General features: G+C 39.0%; 1 protein-coding gene across 2 annotated transcripts in view; it reads right to left on the minus strand.

The window, feature by feature from the left end:
* Positions 1-18,055, minus strand: part of Shoc1 (shortage in chiasmata 1) — a 78,982-nt gene that overhangs the window by 45,371 nt on the left and 15,556 nt on the right. For both annotated transcript variants that reach the window (XM_059254407.1, XM_059254405.1), the window contains 5 exons: positions 13,543-13,696; positions 13,264-13,348; positions 12,097-12,250; positions 8,843-8,944; positions 6,641-6,749 (listed from right to left, as the gene is read on the minus strand). In XM_059254407.1, the coding sequence (XP_059110390.1) occupies positions 6,641-6,749; positions 8,843-8,944; positions 12,097-12,250; positions 13,264-13,348; positions 13,543-13,696 (604 nt within the window). The remainder of the gene's footprint in view (positions 1-6,640; positions 6,750-8,842; positions 8,945-12,096; positions 12,251-13,263; positions 13,349-13,542; positions 13,697-18,055) is intronic.

Genomic DNA, 18,055 nt, shown 5'->3' on the forward strand with positions numbered 1-18,055 from the left:
GTAAAAGAAGAATCAAAGTTTAACTCATCAATAGTACTGGCTGTTTTGTATAACAATTTTTTTTTTTGGTTTTTGAGACAGGGTTTCTCCGTGTAGCTTTGCGCCTTGCCTGGAACTCACTTGGTAGCCCAGGCTGGCCTCGAACTCACAGAGATCTGCCTGGCTCTGCCTCCCGAGTGCTGGGATTAAAGGCGTGCGCCACCACCGCCTGGCCCTTTGTATAACAATTTTAAGAAGAGTACTGTTCTAAGTTTTTTTTTACATGTAAATGCAAGTAAAAATGAACTCTATTTTGTAAATGTATAAAACTGAAGTAGAGTTGTATAAACCAAATTTCTAATTACTTTTTCCTTCCCTGAAAGATTTGGTATTAATAAATTCCTTAATTAATCCTGCTTGCTAAAAATTGGATTCAGAACCACCTAGGAGATTAGTGAGGCCACACGGCGAGGGTGTATCAGTGAGGGCATTTCTGTGAACTGAGGGCTGGGTGGGTGGTACCATCCCATGGCTGGGGATCCCCGACAGAATAAAAGGAGGAAATGGGAAAGCAAATGAGCATTAGATTCCTTGTCCCTGTTCCTTTGTCAGCCAGGAGGTGAAGAGCTGTTCCCTGCCATGTGCTCCAACCTCTATAATGATGTGTTGCCTGAGCCCACAGGGCCAAGCAACTAGGAAGGAACTCTCTGAGACCAGGAACCAAGACAAATCCTTCCTCACTTCAACTGTTCCTGACAGATATTTGGTTGAGCAATGACAAACATAAATAACATGGAAATTGATTACTTGTGACTACTAGTTGGGATTAAAAAAAAAAAAGCAGAGTGGGAAGATGTGAAAAGTATGGAATTTGGCTAGAAAAGGGTTGGTTTAACTTTCTAGATAATGAGGTTGGGGCTGTTAGAGAGATCAGCACCACTAAAGAGAAGCTAAGCACTTCATACGGGGCCATATAAAAGATACTTTCAGCATCTCGGTATCAGACGGACTCCAGATATTACAGAGTCTAAGGTGCAAAGTTCATTTGAAAGACTTTCCTTTGAGAAGAGAGTGATGAAGCACCTTGCTCCCACAGGGACATCAAGGGAAATGGATCCCTTAGTTCCAGTTCCTAGTTCCTCAGATACTACTACAGCCATGGTCCGAGGAGGCCGGACTACTGCTTTAACTGGCAGCAGACTTCGGCGTCATCTACATGATGCTGGATTTTCAGGCATACAGAACAGAAAAGCTATGGGATCATGTAAGCTTCAGCCACACTTTAAAAAGAAGAGGTGGGGGCCAGGTAATGTTACAACAAACAGGGTTGGATGTCCTGCAGTGAGCCTCTGAGCAGATGATCTATAAAGCTGATCAGCGAAGACCTCAGGATGCTGGAGCTGCCAGTATACAGATCATCTACGAGGAGAACTGTAGGCAATGAGTGGAGCCAAGAGAGTGTCCTGGCTAGTCTTCTGTCACCTCGACACAAGCTAAAGTCATCAGAGAGGGGGGAACCTCATAAGATCAGTAGTCTGTAGGCAGGGAAGCCTGTAGGGCATTTTCTTAAATAGTGATTGATAGGGGAGGACCCAGCTCAGAGTAGGTGGTGACATCCCTGGGCTGGTGGTGCTGCGTTCTACAAGAAAGCAGTCTGAGAAAGCCATGAGAATCAAGTCAGTAAGCAGCACCCCTCTATGGCCTCGGCATCAGCTCCTGCCTCCAGGTTCCTGCCCTGCTTAAGTTCCTGCATGACTGCTTTCTATGACAGACTGTAATGTGGAAATGTAAGCAAAATAAACCCTCTCAAAAAAATAAATAAATAAATAAATAAATAAATAAATAAATAAATAAATAAATAAATAAACCCTCTTCTCCCAGGTTGCTTTTTGGCCATGGTGTTTCATCACAGCAATAGAAACCCTAACTAATAAAGGCATGAGTCATGTGAGCTGCAAATGGCAAGGTCACACAGGCCGGCTGTCCAAGCCCCGTGGAGCATACATCAGAATACTGCATGCTTCAGAGGCTGGGTGTGAGACTACAGGACTTAATGTTTGCCCTTCTGGGTTTGGGCTCCACTTTGGTTTCACCCTTTCTATACTCTTCTCTCCATTTCAGAGTGGGAATATTCACTCTGTCCCGCTGTATATATTGGCAGTATGTATTTTCTTTTTGACTTTATGGAAGTTCAAGTAAGAGACTGCTTTGAGTCTCAATTGAGACTGAATTTGGCCTTTCAAACAATTGTAGAACTTTTAAGACTCCGGGGCTCAAAGAGATAGACTGAATGCATTTGGACAAGAGCCTTTGTGGGACAAGGATGGGACGTTGTGGTTTAAAGTGATATGTCTGAGTGTGACGTTGACACTGAGCAGAATATTTTCTTTTTTCTTTTTAAAGATTTATTTATTTATTATGTATACAGTGTTCTGCCTGCATGTGTCCTTGCAGGCCAGAAGAGGGCACCAGATCTCATTGCAGGTGGTTATGAGCCACCATGTGGTTGCTAGGAAATTGAACTCAGGACCTCTGGAAGAACAGCCAGTGCTCTTAACCACTGAGCCATCTCTCCAGCCCCAGAATATTTTCTACATTACTTAATTTTCTCATCACTGCAACCAAATGCTAAATAGAAGTCAATTAAGGGTGAAAGAATATCATTTGGTTCATGGGTTCAGAGGGTTCAGTCCGTGAGCTTAGTCCCATGAGCCTGGAAACGTCCTGGGGTCAGAGCAGCAAGCATGAGACAGCTGCTTACTTCATGGCTGACCAGAAGACAGAGGCAGGGAACACTGGTGCTTATTTGCTCTCTTCTTTCCCCTCCTGTGTCAGGACCCCAAGCCCATTGGTGCTACCATCTACATTCAAGGTGAGCCTTCCTCCCTCTCAGTTAATGCCCTCTGGACACATCCTCAGTCACACACACCCATGAGTGTGCTTTATCAGTCTCCTAGGTGATTCTAAATCTAGTTAGCAGTAAGGATTAGCCATCACAATCACTTCTTTTTTTAATTAATTATCTATCTATCTGTCTATCTATCTATTTATTTATTTTGGTTTTTCGAGACAGGGTTTCTCTGTGTAGGTTTGGAGCCTGTCCTGGATCTCACTCTGTAGACCAGCCTGACCTTGAACTCACAGAGATCTGCCTGTCTCTGCCTCCTGAGTGCTGGGATTAAAGGTGTGTGCCACCACCGCCTGGCTAATACTATTTTTATGTAAATTTCTATCCTTGAGTCCATTATCTATAGAAATTCTAGTCTCTCTGTTGCTAAGAATCAGAACTACACAAAAATTGGCCCTACTTTCTCCAGAAGTGACAAGGTCTTAAATTTAGATCAAGCCCCTAAATTTTGGTAGGTAATAGGGGTTATGTGTAAAATTTGTGTGCCAGTTTTGGAGTGCAGAGGGGAAAGGATGAAATGTGTGCGAGAGTTGATGTCAACCACAGCTCATTAGTAGCTAAGAAGCTATGGGCCCTGGTAGGGAGAGACTATTGATTTACAAGTCCTCACATCCCAAACCTCCCATCTCCACTGAAATGGAGAGTTGATTATATTGTTTCTCAGTTCATATGGAACATAAATAAGGATGGCAATGGTAAGTCTTCTCGATACTCAACTGACATCATGGGTCAACTGAAAGCTAGATTTTTAGATCTCAACCACACAGTTCATCCACAAAACCCAAAAACCTGGTCATGTGGTAGAAAAACGAGAAATCAGGACAATTTTGAAATTTATCAAGGTTTTTTTTGAATAATACACTTCAGATTGTAGACAATTATCCTGAAGTGGAAACAAGAGAAATGCTTCAGAGAGCCATGCTCAATAAAAGCAGATAGTTTTGCTTTTACTGAATCATTTTGAAGACATATTTCCCATGTCAGTTAGTAAGGAAATACAACCTTATTTCATCCCAACTTTGCTTTTTCTCTCTCTAACCTAACGAGGGTCTTACATGTAGTAGGCACTATAAGTAAATCAAAGGTACAGCAGCATTACTTAGTATCTCAGTTCTTTAAAATATTTTACATTTTTTAAGCTTTATAATTGAAGTACATTTTAAAAAAAAATACAGGTAACCAACATGTAGCTCAGGCTGGTCTGAAATTCATGACTTTACTGCTCAGGCCCCCAGATGTTGGGATTCCACAACTAGATTTAAAGCCATTTTTTTAAAAGATTTATTTATTTATTATGTATACAGGAGAGGGTGCCAGATCTCATTACAGATGGTAGTGAGCCACCATGTGGGTGCTGGGAATTGAACTCAGGATCTCTGGAAGAGCAGTCAGTGCTCTTAACCTCTGAGCCATCTCTCCAGCCCCTAAAGCCATTTTTTAAATGGGAATTTTAAAGGTTTTAGCCATAACTCAGATGGAAGTGACTTATTTCTTGCTGTGATCAGTAACTTTCAATACTTTCAAATGACTCTAGAATCATTAACTGTTTTAAAAGGCATTTTTGTTCTAACTTTGCCAAACCATAATTCATTAGGCAAGACCTGTTTCATAAATTTCACTAGATATTTGAGTTCTAACAATATATAGAAAATAGCCTGTGTGATTAAAGAGTTATTAAAGTTATTATATAATATTTAAATGCTAATTGAAATTTAAGATTATACTAATAAATACTGGTTTCTGTTTCCGATTGCCAACCTGCTTCCTCAGGCAGATTAGAATATACAGAGTAAATAAGACAGTGAAGGAGCTTAATAAAGATTACTGTGTCCTGCAAATAAACACCTTTCACCTTAGCAGAGGGACTAAGTATTAAGCAAAGTATATATGATTGCATGATTATGCCGTGCTGTTCCAGACTCATTCACGCTACAGACAAGCCAAACTCATGGTAGAGTTCTATACAGCATAACGTTGCACCACAAATGTAAATAATTCTTAAATAGAATGTGAAGATACACTTAGGGCACTCAATGCTGGCTCCTCCATGTCTCAGTTAGATACCAAAGAGACCATTAAAGATGTGTACAGAACTCACAATGAGTTCTAGGACCTTTGCTGCAACTGTTTCCGGCTATCCTAGAGCAGGCTGATCTGCAAGAGCAGCTTAGGGATCATTCACAAGGAGCTTGCAGGCATTCCTGTAATTCTCCTGGAGGTGTTTGATTTAGGACACATTAAGTTCCAGTTTACAATGGGAGCGAAGATGACTGTCTGGATTGTATTCCTAGTTTTGTGACTGGAATAAGAAGCAAAGTTGAGTGGCTTTATTCCAAGATAATAGACTAACTTATCTTGGAGAACACTAAATTTATGTATGTCACATAATGAAAGATAGCATCCAAAGCTACCTCAGACTCTGTCAGCAGTCAAGTATGCTGGACTACTAAAATACACAATTTCAGGTCCAACTAGAATATGATGGTTTAGCTTTGCAGTATCAATTCTAAGACCATAGACCATTCTGTGCAATAACAATGGGAACTGGTTTATGGATCGACCCCTGGCTCTACATGTCTGGTATTCTCAATACTGATGCCATAATAACATAGGTAAGCAAGGTCAAAGGACATACGCCAATAGAAATGGGATTGGACTCCCTGGTACTTCTCCGGGAAATAAGTTGACGAACACACTATTCCATTACCCTTACCTACTCCATCTTTTAGAAGACCTTACAACAAGTCTTTGAAGTAGACACCCAGCACTACAGAGAAAGAGACTGAGGCAAAGAGCAATTAAGAGCAAGTGATGGAGCCAGGGAATTTAACTACAATACAGAACTTTAAACCACTTATTCTAGGGTTCATTGTGATTCTCCAAAGTCATATGGTGAAACTTTAATCCTCAGAATAACAGACTATGACTGTGTTTGGAGATAAGGTCTTTTAATAAAGAGGTAATTCAATAAAGAGGTAGCTAGGTAAATGAAGTCATTAGAGTATTTCTTAATCCTACATGACCAAACCCAACCCAGCAAACACTTTATTCAGTAGCCTCGGGGACTATGAGGAAATAAAAGATTATTGTTCGTGCCATCCAGTCTGTGGTATTTGTTATGGAACTAATACACTAATACAATGTGCCTTTCATGGCAGTGAGTATCACTGGCAAGTGTTCAAAGGCAATTTCCTAATCGTTTTATTTCCATGTCAGGATCTTAAAACTTTCAAGTTATTAACTTTTGACAGTAATATATTAACATTCAAAATTCTAAATATTATTGTAAAAGATTATATTGTAAAGCTTCTACCATATTGTCATATTATCTAGTTCCCTTCTAGGCAAAGTCAGTGTTATGTGTTTCTTATGTCATCATCTAACGATATTCTATGGGAAAAAACAGATGTGTGCATATACATTCATATCCTTCCCACAGCTGTTTATAACACACATTATATAGTGTCATATTTTCTTATAACAGCATCTTAGAAATTGCCTTTAAATGGAGGGATTTCATTAAAAACTGCTTATCTTGAGCTGGGCAGTGGTGGTGCACACCTTTAATACCTGCACTCGGGAGGTGGAGGCAGGTGGATCTCTGTGAGCTGAGGCCAGCCTGGTCTACAGACTGAGTTCCAAGACAGGTACACAGAGAAAGCCTGTCTTGAGAAACAAAAACAAAACAAAATAAGAAAAAGCAACTGCTTGTCTTGAACTGCAGCTTGGGTTCTAGATAAAATCTTTACTTACATTTTATACACAGCAGAAAATGGAAATGCCTGAAATCCTGCACATAATGAACTCACTGGAGAATGTTGCCTTGGTGAGCTTAGATTGGTTAGTAGTATTTCTAATTCTCCTGAAATATATGAAAATTAAAGTTATATAATCCTCCATAAAATAAATAAAATTTAGAATTCTTGTAAATAATTATTTGATTTAATCAGTTTGTTGCAATGAAATACTTGTATTAGCCCTTAATTTAGTACAGTGTTTTAATATTCACCTTTCTTCCTCAAATCCGCCTAGGCCCACACCTCCAACCCATCTTTGTGTCCTACTGTGTTTTTAACCATCAAATTCAATCTGCGCCACTATGCAGTTTTTCATACGGCAACAAAATATGTCAGTGAAAAGAAATTTGGGGGTAGGGCTAGGGAGATAGCTCAGCTGGTAAAGCATCAGAATCCGAGTTCAACCCCAGCACCCATGCAGGTAAAAAGCTGGGCATGATGGCATGCACTTGAAACTGCAGCCTATCCTTGATCAGTGAGCCCAAAGTCCCAGTGAGACAGCCTATCTGGGAAAACAAAGAGGCTCCAGGAATGATGCCCAGGCTGACCTCTGGCTTCCATTCACATATATGTGTGCACACACACAAAACACAAGAAATCTAGAGTCCTAGAGATATAAAGTAACAGTCCTAAATTTATATCTACATAAAGAACTACAGATTTATCACCTGGTATCTCACTTATGACAGTGGTGACTTTAAAAGGCTACAATGACAGCTGAACTTTACTGAGTTTTCTGTGTAGGACAAATCTCAAGAGCTTAGTGCATAATAAGAGTTTTAATCCTGACAGCTTATGTTGTCAGCACTTAGGAGATAGGACTATTTTATTTCCACAGTAAATTTTGGCGATGTTAGGGAAATACAGGAGTAATTCTTCACCGTAATGAGTCAGGACTCTGGATGTCCTTGTCAGGAGTGTCAAATTAATAGAATGGGCCTGAAAAATAGATCTGCCTTTATTGAAAAGTAGTAGAGTACAGTAGAGTAAACGCCTGAGTAGATATTCATGTGCTCCAAGTGCAAATAAGTAAGACTCATATAAGTAACAGACTCAAATAAGTAACAGACTCATCAATATAGTTTAAAAAGAACACAATCTGGCTTTATTCTGGAACAAAACATGATGCAGAGTTTCCAAATTTGATATCATAATGATAAAATAGTGATAGAACAGAGAATGATGTCCCTGCTCTAAGGAGTGTAACAGGGTGAGCAAGATGGCCTGATGACCTGAGTTCAAGCCCAGGAATCCACACGGTGGAAGGAGAGAACTGATACCCACAAACTGCCTTCTGACCTCTGTACATGCACCATGGCATCACCCACACCCCACTAAATAATATGTGATTTAAAGGGTGTGTTTTTAAGTATAACAAAGATCAACAAGATTACTAATATTGAAGTGAAATATAGAGTGTGGGGGCTAAAGTGCTGGCTCAGTAGTTAAGAGCATTTGCTACCCTTTCATAGAGCCCAGATTTGAGTCTCAGCATCGACACTGGGTGGCTTACAACCACCTACAACTACAGTTTCAGGGCATCTGATGCCCTCCTTTGGCCTCAGATGGCGCCTGCATACACATGATGCACATACATATACACTCAGGCACACACATGAAATACTAAAAAAAGAAAGGTATATTTAGTCAGTTATAATTTAAGACTATGTGTAGGTAGGAGAACATATGCATGCACACCAGTGTACAGCCCAGAAGTCAATGATAGGTGTCTTACTCAATTACTCTCCACCGTATTTTTTAGTACGGGGTCTGTTACTGAACCTATGGTGTGCCAGTTCAGCTAGCCTGGCTGCTGGGGATTGCACTTGGGTACTCATGCTTGTGTGGCAAACACTTTACTGACTAAGCTATCTCACAAGCCCCAAGATTTGTACTTGAATTTCAGTAGTATTTCCTCCATTCATCTTCTCCAATATTTGTAACTCTGCTATGTATATGACCCACCTTTGCTGCTGACAAGATCCTGACAGGACAAATATAAAGGAGCAGAAAAGGGGGAAAGACGACAAGTAGGATCACAATGATCAAGGTTTGAACAGGAAAACTGATTCACAGTAGACTGTAAGTACGAATTTAGTGTGCTTTTACATCATATAGCAAACTCTTGGTAAGTCAATGACTTAGGCAAAAACTCTACCTGGTTCACTGCACTCTGGTTCACATGGGCTTGCAATAGGTAAGATCTCTGTGGAGTTGCATTTCATATCCTCAGTATCAAATTCATGCTTGGTAGAAAGATCTGAAAGGAAATAGAAGAAACTCTACCAACGAAAGTACCATTAAAGTCATGTCTTGTAACCCTACTCTGTGGCTTTGTCCTTTTAAAGTATCCTTATCACTTTACTGTTTTTTTCTTTTAGAGAGAGCTGTATACTCTGAAGAAAATGCTGATGTAAGAGGTGAATTCCTATTCTCCAAAGCATACTCCTTCTCACTCCTCATACATCAATTAAAACTATCAAAGGAATATAAAAATGAAAAAAAATCAGCATAATGATTGGAAGCTAAGATAGGGTAGGTAATCCATATGTCATGAACATCAAAGAAAACAAACACTTTGAGAAACCTAATCTTCACCCATAAATGGTGACTTTCTAAACTCTACTTAGCCAGAATTTACTTGTGGTTCTGGAGATTAAAACCAAGCCTTGGGTATGCTGGTACTCTGCCACTGAACCACACCTACCTGCACTGGTCTGTGTTAGTGACTATCTTTATTCCAGCTGCCTGGCATATTGTGCCTACTACTTTATTATTGCTATTATGTGTACGTGTGTGTGTGCGCGCGCGCGCGTGCACATGTGGAAGCCAGGGGTCGGGTATCTTCCTCGGTCACTTGCCACATTATTTTCCAGACAGTCTCTCACTGAACCCGGAGCTCACTGATTTGATGCAGGGATCTTCCTGTTCAGTCTTCTCAGCACTGGAATCACAGGCATGTCCAAGCATGCTTGGCTTTTAGTGGGTGCTGAGCATCAAACTCAGATCTTCATGTTTGTGTGGCAACACCTAACTGGCCTAGCCCTCTCCCTAGCCCTCTTACTTACTGCTCATTTTTAACTTCATCCTTTCTTTCTTTGTAACACACAACTCTTGTAAACAGTGTACACATTAATTCCTTGAGTGTAACATAGATTTTTTTCGTTTTTGTTTATGAAATTATTATCATATTGGTATGCACATTTAGGCTTTTTCCCCTGCATATATTATTAAGTTGATAATGGTCTTATAGTTGGTGGGATCTTAGAATTATAAAATATATAAAGTGACCGTCAGGAGCAGGCCCTGGGAGAACTGGAGTAAACTGGCCCCGAGCACTTTCCCATGTCACAGCTCTTCACTAGGTGCTGACTAGGGCACCCAGAACCTGGATAAAAATATGTAGTCTCGTTGTCTTGGAAAATCTGAAGACAGATCCACCTGTACTGGCATTCAGGGTTAACAGCAGCTGGAGAGTGAATTCAGGAAAGGAGAGCAACAGAGAAGTTCCAAACACACTATAAATATACTCCGCCTAAATCGGAAACCGACTCCTGAACTACACGTTTGGGTGGTGTCCAGGAAGATCAGGGAAGGCTAAGAAGTACTTAATAGAGACTTTAACTTATTCCTGCTATTGTGGTGAAAAAGTTTACAATTTTTGAGCCAAGCTGACAACTTACTGTGCAATAAACAAAACTCTCATTAGTGGGACATAGCAGAATTTAAATAAAAGCCACAGAAGTAAAATGCATCTAACTTCATTATTTTTTTTTACATTCCAAACATAACTTTTTACTACTTTATCATGTATTTTGAAATTTGTAATTTTATCCAAAACAAATTACTTAAATTAAACCTTAAAATAAACATCAAAGTTTGACAACACAAGATGATGGAGCTTTACCCCCTCAGTTCTTCACTTTGCACCTTATCTGTTTGTTTTATTGTGTCCTTGAATGTTATTAATGCTCATTTTGAAAAATAGCAATGAATAATTTCTCTCTTTATTTTATAGTAAGTGAGTTTTGAAGATGCTTTCAGGTTTCTTTTCCAATATCTCATGAATCTGCAGCCATATGATGTTGCTTTTAGGGTGTAATGTCCATCTTAACTCATGCCTCCAATAAGAATCTAGGGATAGGACAGAGTTTGGCCATAACATATCCTTTCTCTTTTCCCCTCCCTCCATCCCTTTAACTTTGAGGCAGGGTTTGATCACACAGCCCAGGCTGGGCTGAAAGTCATAATTCTCCTGCCTTGGCCATCTGTAACACCATGCACAAAAATTTTCTTCTGTATCCTGTCTTCTAGAAAGCTCATATTCCATCTGAATAGAAATTATAATTGCATTAGCATGGCATTGCTTCCTCCTAAGTCTATAGAATTTCTTTACACTGTTATTATAACTACATTTTTTCTCTCATACATTGCATCCTGACCACAGTTTCTGGGCCCTTTACTCCTCCCAGTCCCTCTCCTCTCCTCCTCTCTCCTCCATACACTCCTCTTCTGTTTCCCAACAGAACATGGCAGAACAAGTGACACTGAAACTAGGCACAAACCCTCATATGAAGGCCGTACTAGGCAACCCAGCAAGAGGAAAAGGATCCCAAACAAGGCACAAGAGTCAGAAACACTCCCCACTCCCACTGTTGGAGTCCCACAAGAACATCAAGCTACGCGACCATGAGGCATAGGCAGAGGACCTATACAGCTAATGTTATAGTTGACACTTGTCTTAGTTAGGGTTTGCTATTGCTGGGAGGAGACACTATGACCACGGCAACTCATAAAGAAAACAGGTAATTGAGGTGGCTTGCTTACAGTTCAGAGGGTCAGTCCGTTATGATGGGGAGTATGGTGGCATACAGACGTGGTGCTGGAGCTGAGAGTGGTACATCTTGACTCAGAGGCAACAGGAAGTCCACTGACTGTCACACTGAGTGAAGCTTGAGAAAGACTACAAAGCCCGCTCCCACAGTGACACTTCCAACAGAAGGTGTGGCCCAGATTAAAGGTGTGCCAGACCTTGAGGCTAGAGGGCATCAAGACGTGGTGCTTGATGCTAGAGGGCTGCTTGGTCGGCTGCTTTTGCGCTCTCTCTCTCTCTCTCTCTCTCTCTCTCTCTCTCTCTCTCTCTCTATCTCTATCTCTATCTCTCTGTCTGTCTGTCTGTCTCAGGGTTGGGAATGTAACTCAATGGTAGAATACTTGCCTAGCACATGAAGGCCCTGATTCAAACTCCAATGCCAGAAAAGAAGTGATACTGGGATAAATAAAGAGTCTAACAGTAATGATCCTGAAACTTCAACATGTAACTTACAGAACATCTCTGTAAAGTATTGTAATAAATAAGAACTCAGTAACAAGTAGTTTTTATAAGAAACACGTTTCTAAATGAATTCTCACCTCTTTGGGAAAGTTTTTCATTTTCTTCTACATAATCCATTGTGTCAGGCATTGAGTTGAATGACTCCTTCAGTTCTGATAGTGGTAGGATGGGAAGTTCTTGTTTGGGGGTTGCAGACATTAGGAATTCAAACTCAGAAGGAAAAACTGGAGGCTGAAATAATATAACACTAAAACTCAAGGGACAGTTCCAAGTCAATTTATTTGATTTCTAAATGGATGTGTTTGTTTAAATGGCACACAAAATTTAAACAAGTCATAGTCTGTTTTAAATGCTATACAGACTTTCAAAAATAGAGGTCGAGCAGTCAAAAATAAGTTCCTCCTACAAGCAATGCTTTTCTTGAGTAATCTTTTATAATCCTCACTACCTTAGTGATATACAATGTCTCTAATTATGTGTGTATTATCTTTTTGGCTAATAAAAGTATTTAGAAATTCTAAATTAAAAGAATTACACATGAGATATAGAAAAGTGGCACAAACTGAATAGCTGATGGAATGGAGTTCATTCCTACTGCATCCCATGGGAAACATTTTTCTCTCACACCTCCCCCCCCCTCCGCCCCCGCCACTATTCTTCAACATGTGAGACTGTGTACCACTAGAACTAACAAGTGAAGGGGCTGGAGTCAGTGAGTCAATAAACAACTTACTGTCTTCACCAACTTGTTCACATCTTATCTACAATGGAACCCTTGAAGTGCCCTTACTGCATTGTGTGTACGTCCTCTGAACGTATTAAGAAAAGGCCCATGTACAAAATAGTTCAGTTGTCCACAAAACACGATATGTGTGTTTAAATTAGAATGCCCATAGAGTTCAGTTTATAATTTTTAAATTTAACTACTTAAATTTCTATACCAAGTATAGTAGTTAAATTACTAAAAGAGGGTTGAAAATTCTTTGTGTTCAGACTGCCCACCAGACCAGTTAAATTGGGACATGACTGGGTCAGAGCCAACTTCAACCTCAGCTAAGGCTGAAGATCACTATTTGAAAGGAAATTTGGCTCCATAATTGACACATATTCAAACTAGTATCACAAAATTTTAGTATGACAGTTGTAAACAGTCAAAATAAATCACCAAAATTTAAAAAAGTGTGCTCTCTTACTTCTACAAATACACTATTGAAAACAAATGTTACAATTCTATTGAAACATACTAGTTTCTTCTTACAAAAGGTCTCTTCAGCCATATGGAAATCTCTCACAAAAGGTTCCGAACGTTCTTGAACAGAGAAACACTCCCTTAAATCAAAAATCAAACAAGATTAAGTAATGCTTACTAAAATCATTCAACAAATATTGCCAACAAAACACACGAAGACTACCATGCACGTTGAGATGAAGCAATGGAACCCTCACCAAGAGCATCTAAACCTGCGCTGTACCAAGAATGCTGTTTCGTATAAAAGCAGTTACAGTACCAGGCAATTACATACGTGAAGTCAGCCTTTCCCGAGAGCTGTTCTTGGAAATCTAAAAGTGGATCCTTAACCAGATAGAGCTTTAGTCTGCTCAAGAGAGTATCCACAGTGGGTAGATGATTGTCCATTGTTTTATTTATAAAAATCATTTCCTCATCAATAAGTAATCCTGAAAAGAAATAAGGAATTAAATATCTAATAGTTATACAAGAGATATAGACATTAAGTATTAATGGATTTTTCAAACACATTGAAATCATTTAGTTCTCCACTGTACTATGTATATAAAACACAGAATATAGGACCCAGACAAAAGGAAAAGTTAAATAAAATATAGTATTATTTAGAACATGGAGGTGGAGACAAATGTTCTGAAACAGTAGTTTATAATGACATATCCTTTATCAACAAAGACTGGCTTAATCGATGGAGGGAAATATTTTCTACTTCAAAATAGTACCAAAAGTTTAAAAAAATAAAAATACAGACTGGCTGAGTCTGGTTTTCTGTTTTCTGCATCATTTAATCTGTAAGGACATACAATGAATGAATATGGTCTGGAGAGCCTACAGATGAAATCACTGACTCCATCATTATAAAATTATCCATACATTGCTGCTACACAACTAATTACAGTGAAAAGTATACACTGAAACATCTGCTTGGAAAGGATGACATATTCTACATATTTAAAACATCACTGATAATAAGTTAAGTGATGAACTAAAATTCTCTTTTTATCCCAACCTTCTATGGTTGTGTTACTTTAGAATCTTGGTTAGTTGTATGAGAGTTTCTGAGCTATGGAAGGGAACAGTAAACTGGCTTCCTTCTTCAGTAAATTTCTTAGTGGAAAGGGACAGGAAAATGTATGCTTAGAGAAGGAAGCACTCAGAGAGCCAAAGTCTCCAACATGAGAGCTCCCTTGAATGTGGAGAATGGATAATTCTTTGGTTCTGGGCAGTAGTCTTTCAGTTAAGTTGGTGGCAGTAGGTCTTGGGAGGGGAATAGTATGTAGTTTTCAGGTAGTGATGTCTCTCATGGCCAACTATGTAAGTGATATGTATGTGCCTAGTCAAAATGTGACGTAAGACAAGCAGCCACGGAGCATCCCTTGCCTATGCTGAATGCATGTATCAGAGGAGAACTTGTGCTATAAACTAGCCTCCTAAGAGACTGTCCAAGTCATTTAAGCTCCTGCCAATCTCAGGACTAGAAGCTCTCTATGAGATACTGCTGAAAGCTCCTCAACCAAGTCCACATCGAAGCAGGGCTTATCTGGGAAAATTAAGGGTTATTTGTGCATATAATCCACCCATTCTGCAAATACTGATGAAGTCATGTTGAGAGTGAAAATGGCATTATTTATATCCCCTATCTCCTTGTTATTCTTCTAATCACAAGCTCTGGGGCTGTCACACCAGATGAGGCCACATTCTGATATTTCTACTGCATGGGGACATCTCATGTCACTGACGAAGTCTTGTTTTCCAAGCATCCCTCTACCCCGTCAGTCCCCAATAGTCAACTACCATTTTTGACATGGCCACTAGATGTCAGCATCTCACCACAACCAATGCTGTTAGACAAAGGCTGTTTCACCAAGGCATGGTGGCTTCCTTCTACAACTATGGCTGTACTGTATTCCCGGAGTTCTTCACAGCAACTGCATGTGCTCACACTGTTCTACTCTGCTGTAGACAAATGAGATGCAGGAGATGCAAATCTGCTTAGTTATGAAGGGAGCAGAAAAAGAGGCTCAGTGACAAGAAAGAAGACAGGACTGTGTTTGCAAAAGATCCTCTGTCCACTTAGAAAACCCGAGTTAACTAGATTACAACAGTAAGAGTTCCTTAAGATTGTGTATAAATCAGGGTTTCCTAACGGGTAACCATTGAGAATCTTAAAAAACAAAAATTGAATAAAAGGCAAGACAAACCATTCCCCACGCCCACCCCATCCCCAGCTAGGAAAACTAACCAAAACATCCTAAATGAAACACTAATTTTCCAAGAGTTGGATTTGGAACATTTGGGGAAGGTGACTACAAAGTAGTAAATCTAAACAAATAAACACATGGAGTTGGGAAAAGAAAACAAGAGACTGTTAACATACGTCATAGGGATAGAAGAGCTCAAATGACGTGACACTAACACAGTACACAGCAAGAGAAAACCAGAATTAAACTGGAAATGGGCAAGAACTCAACATTAATATCAGCAGCATTTCTAGTGGAAGGAAAGACTCTTCGCTAAATGATATTGGGACAAATGCCAAAATATTTTTGAAATGTCCCTATTTTTAAACATAAAAATATCAGAAATAAAATTATATAAAAAAATTAGGGGTGCTGGAGAGATGGCTCAGAGGTTAAGAGCACTGGCTGCTCCTCCAGAGGTCCTGAGTTCAATTCCCAGCAACCACATGGTGGCTCACAACCATCTGTAATGAGATCTGGTACCCTCTTCTGACCTACAGGCATACATGCAGGCAGAACACTGTATACATAATCAATCAATCAATCAATCTTTAAAAAAAAATTAGTGGATGCTGTGGCAAACACTTAAAATCCCAGAACTCAGGAGGCAAAGGCAGGTAGATTTTTGTGAGTTTAAAGCCAGCCTGGTCTACAAAGTGAGTTCTACGCCAGCCAGGGCTACACAGAGAGACTCTGTCTCAAAACAAACACCTTAAACAAAGGAAAACTTATATGACAAATACAAATAAAATTTTTTCCTAAGCACAAATGCAATGCAAAAATCTATAAAAGAAAATATCAGCAGAACTGATCAGATTAAAGTTAAACACATTTGGAATTATTGGTGTCTTTACATATAAAAACACATGCAAGTAAAAAAGGAGAAATCATTTCACAAAAGAAAAAGATACAAACAGCCAATAGACACAAATAACTCTTAAAGATACAAGTAAAATATCTATTTTCCCTATCATATTAGTTTATATTGCATTACCACAACAACAGCAGTAATGGATCAGTGATGATAAGGGTGGCATAAATAAGGTATTCTCATATTATACTAGTGGTGCTGAAGCTAAGAACAAAATCATGCAAAATACTTCTCTCTCCAGGAGTAACCTCAGTGAAATGACTGGGAATGAGAGTATATATCCATGTACCCGTTTGAAATTAGCAACATATACCACTACAAAGAAAATATATTAGATGACAAAGATAATAAAGTGATTCGTATGATACAGGACACCAAAGGAAAACAAGTTACTCATTATTTTCCCTTAGTTAATTGATTTTATCCAACAATAGCTTATTAGCTTGCCACAAGCATAACAACAGCTCTATGTGTTTAGCCTGTTAGTTTTGATAAATCATCTCTCTCTATATATACAATTTAATATAAATATATTTTCATTGCCACAAAATTTAAAAAAGTTTTATTAATAAATCAAGAAATAGCCGGGCGGTGGTGGCGCACGTCTTTAATCCCAGCACTCGGGAGGCAGAGCCAGGCAGATCTCTGTGAGTTCGAGGCCAGCCTGGACTACCAAGTGAGTCCCAGGAAAGGCGCAAAGCTACACAGAGAAACCCTGTCTCGAAAAACCAATAAATAAATAAATAAATAAATAAATAAATAAATAAATAAATAAATAAATAAATAAATAAATAAAATAAATCAAGAAATATTATAGAAGAAAACTAAAACCATAATTTATCCCCAAGCTCAATAACAACTTTCCCCAAACTGCATCACATAAAAACAATAGTAAAGTAACCTAGCTATTTTTTTCATGCTCAAGCTATATCTTTTTTTTCCCCCATTTTTCAAAACAGGGTTTCTCTGTGTATCCCTAGCTGTCCTGGAGCTCGCTCTGTAGACCAGGCTGGCCTCGAACTCACAGAGATCCGCCTGCCTCTGCCTCCTGAGTGCTGGGATTGAAAGTGTGCACCACCACTCCTGGCTATAGCATTTCTTAAATAGCAGGAGTGGTTATACAACAGACCTTCAAGCTTTGTCATTAAACAAAGAGCAGGCCGTTATAATACAAGCAAGTCAGTTCTCAAGAAGCTCTGAAGAGCTCGGCTTGCTAGAGAGGAGATTTGGAAAGTACTTTGGATAAAACATAATTTTAGTTGATCTGACAATAATTTTTTAAAAACTGGTGCATTTCTTGGCCTAGTCTGACCACAATCCATCTATGATTTGAACTTTGCTTTTATATATATTAAGTAAGACTGAATATCTTTAGGATGTTTTGAGAAATAACATATAGGCATAACTTTAGAATCCAAAACTTAATGTCCCACTACACTTCTGTATCATGAGCCAATGACTCAGAGCCAATGACATCACAGAACATGCTGGAACACACCATGACCAAGTCTGTACACGTTATTTTGAGTTTCAGCAAATTTAAACTAAAAGAAATCCATTTTTGTGAAAAGCATATTAATATGAAAGAGAAAATGCTGTTAGCATGGCAAAACTCAGACTTCCAATCACGTAGGTAGATATTTTAATAAAATAAAGATATTTAAAATACAATTGAACAA

This window comes from Peromyscus eremicus, chromosome 2, assembly GCF_949786415.1.
Source record: "Peromyscus eremicus chromosome 2, PerEre_H2_v1, whole genome shotgun sequence".
NCBI classification, from domain to species: domain Eukaryota; kingdom Metazoa; phylum Chordata; class Mammalia; order Rodentia; family Cricetidae; genus Peromyscus; species Peromyscus eremicus.